Here is a 3,099-nt window from a genome sequence, read left to right on the forward strand (position 1 = left end):
ATTTATATTTCCCCTTTATGGGATTAAGGAAAACGGCAAAGGGTAATAGAAAGAGAAAGTGAAAGAAAGACTGAAAAACTTCTAAATAATATACATGGTCCAAGATTTATATTTCCCCTTTATGGGATTAAGGAAAACGTCAAAGAGTAATAGAAAGAGAAAGTGAAAGAAAGGCTGAAAAACTTCTAAATAATATACATGGTCTTGATGAAGAAGAGGATAATCATTATGTAAATCAGAAGCATATTTATTTTTTTGCTAGGAGGGATGGAAAAGTTTTTAGGGAACCTGGAGAATCATTAGGAGATGGTTGATCTGAAAGTCTCCCAATTTGAGTTGATTGCTACCACTCAGGAGACAAATCAACCACCACGAGAATAATTATTATAAGAGAATAAATCTTTTGTTTGGAAAATTGGTTGCAATGAAAAATAATATGAACATTTTTGTACAACACGATAATGATTTGGAGATAATGGAAAGTGATGTGTGCCAATGTTAAGAGAAGACAGACGGTATAGAATAGAAGACATACCGACTACTTAAGGGAAAATATCTTATTGGAATAATGAGAAAATTTCTATAAAAAATTTATTGTCAACAAGTTTATTTTTTTACTCACCTACGAAAGAAAACATTATGCCCAAATAAATGATAATTAGTGTAAAACTCTTTAATCGTTACAATATTACAATTTTCTTAGCATTTTTATTTTTAATAGGTTCGTTAGTTTTATTTATAGGCAAGAGAATCATCTTTTTATTTTGCCTTCTTTTTTTGCTAGGAGGGATGGAAAAGTTTTTAGGGATCCTAGAGAATCATTAGGAGATGGTTGATCTGAATGTCTCCCAATTTGAGTTGATTGCTACCACCAAGGAGACAAATCAACCACCATGAGAATAATTATTATAAGAGAATAAATTTTTTGTTTGGAAAATTGGTTGTGATGAGAAATAATATGAACATTTTTGTACAGCATGATAATGATTTGGAGATAATGGAAAGTGATGTGGGTCAATGTTAAGAGAAGATATGCGGTATAGAATAGAAGACGTCCCGACTACTTAAGGGAAAATATCTTATTGGAATAATGAGAAAATTTCTATGAAAAATTTATTGTCAGCAAGTTTATTTTTTTACTCACCTACTAAAGAAAACATTATGCCCAAATAAATGATAATTAGTGTAGAACTCCTTAATCGTTACAATATTACAATTTTCTTCGCATTTTTATTTTAAATAGGTTCGTTTGTTTTATTTATAGGCTAGAGAATCATCTTTTTATTTTGCCTTCTTTTTTTTGCTTTTACTTATTTTTATTTTTATTTTATTTATGTTTTTTGCAAAAAAATATATTTAGTACTACTCTATTTATGATTTATCAAAGACTTTTTTCTTTTCTCCCTCTTCTTTTCGTGCTCTTATGTAGTAACTTCACTCACGAAAAGTTAATCGTGCTTCTCATCCTGGTAGTTCCCAATATTTTTTTTTAAATAAAATTTAATTCCTTTTGAATTTTCTTATTTGAATCTCCTCCACACCCGCAATAAGATCCATGTTAAATATGTGACACTAATTTCACGCAATCACATTTCGTCTACTTTATACTAATCATTATTGTTGCATTTCTCTAGCAGTATTTGTTGGGAGATGCAAACACACTTTGGAATACCGTAGACTACTTCACTCATCTCCTTTGCACAAAAGAATTTGAAATCAAACACTCTCATATCAGCAAAACCAACACAATAAATAAAAAACTGCCCAAATTTGGTTACGAGCATCGGGGTGTTGTGCGGCTGCATTCGAGCATTGCAGTGTCAAGGTCTCTATTTTTGAAACTGAATTGGGCATGATGGCAGTGTGGGCATTGGGGGTAAACCTAAATTTAGTTGGACCTTTTTAAACAAATTAATTTATTTTTAAAAACAAAATATAAAAAATACGCATACAAACATAGAATAGAGGGTTGAAAGAATCTGTAAACATTCAGTTGTATAAAATAAGAGGAGAAAAAGAATAAGTGAATATGATCGCCACATTCACCCATCAATCAAATTATATTTTACACAATATTTGGGAAAAGCGGACTTATCTGTGACATGATGGTTGAGGTGTAGTTTACTACCTTGGAAGTGGCCGTATATTTGGGAAGATATTTTATACATTTTTGTTATTCTCTTATTATTTATTAATAACAGAGTGAGGTTCTTTCATAACAATCAAGCTGGGGTTAAGGCTGAACCAATATAGCTACAACCTTCCCCATCAGCATCGTCCGAGAGAATCTAGAGCTTTGCTCCAATCCTTTTCCAATCTCCTAATTCAAACTCAAGAATTTATATTTTAGCCCTAAAAGCACTCCGACCCATGGAGCAGAAAAGGTCCCCTCAGACAACAAAAGCAATCAAGTGGAGAGAACGTAACAGAAACAGAGGCCAGGAGAGGGATCAGATATAAAGCTTTCCCAACTTCTCCAGCCTCAGCTGCTTCGCTGCAATCCGTTACCCTTCTCGCCCTTTTTCATCAGAACCCAACGGCTGGAGAACAGGAACAGGCTCAGGCTCGGTGGATTATCTGCCCACCACCATCAACGCCGATTGCCGGCATGGACGGTCGAGATGCCGAGCATCTTCGTTCGCCACCGCGCACGCTCTTGCTTTAAATGTCGCAGACGAAAGGAACGGAAAAAGGAGCGACTTTTAGTAGGGTCGGGGTAATTGTAGCTGAGCTAACGTGAAGCGACGAAGAGCTTTTGTAGATGGCAGCGGGGAACTCGCCGGGGAAGACGTCGTTGGCGGAGGCGGCGGAGGCGACGGCGAGGGCTGCGAGTAAGAGGTACGATGCTCTCGTTGCTGTGCGGACAAAGGCGTTGAAGGGGAAAGGGGCGTGGTATTGGGCTAACCTGGAGCCTCTGCTCATCCATGGATCCGACGACGGGCTCCCTAAGGCGGTCAAGCTCCGCTGCTCACTCTGCAACGCCATCTTTTCGGCATCAAATCCATCTCGCACTGCGTCAGAACATCTCAAGCGTGGAACTTGTCCCAACTTTTCGCCTTCTGCAACGGTGGCTTCATCTTCTGCCCCGCGACCCAATTC

General features: G+C 37.1%; 1 protein-coding gene across 1 annotated transcript in view; it reads left to right on the forward strand.

Annotated features, from left to right (window-relative positions):
- Positions 1–2,314: 2,314 nt before the first annotated feature.
- LOC110019690 overlaps positions 2,315–3,099 on the forward strand; it is a 5,295-nt gene continuing 4,510 nt past the window's right edge. Inside the window, exon 1 of the mRNA XM_020717471.1 lies at positions 2,315–3,091. Coding sequence (XP_020573130.1) covers positions 2,762–3,091 — 330 coding nt within the window. The 5' untranslated portion in view covers positions 2,315–2,761. The remainder of the gene's footprint in view (positions 3,092–3,099) is intronic.

Source organism: Phalaenopsis equestris, unplaced genomic scaffold (genome assembly GCF_001263595.1).
Source record: "Phalaenopsis equestris unplaced genomic scaffold, ASM126359v1 Scaffold000002, whole genome shotgun sequence".
Lineage (NCBI taxonomy): Eukaryota > Viridiplantae > Streptophyta > Magnoliopsida > Asparagales > Orchidaceae > Phalaenopsis > Phalaenopsis equestris.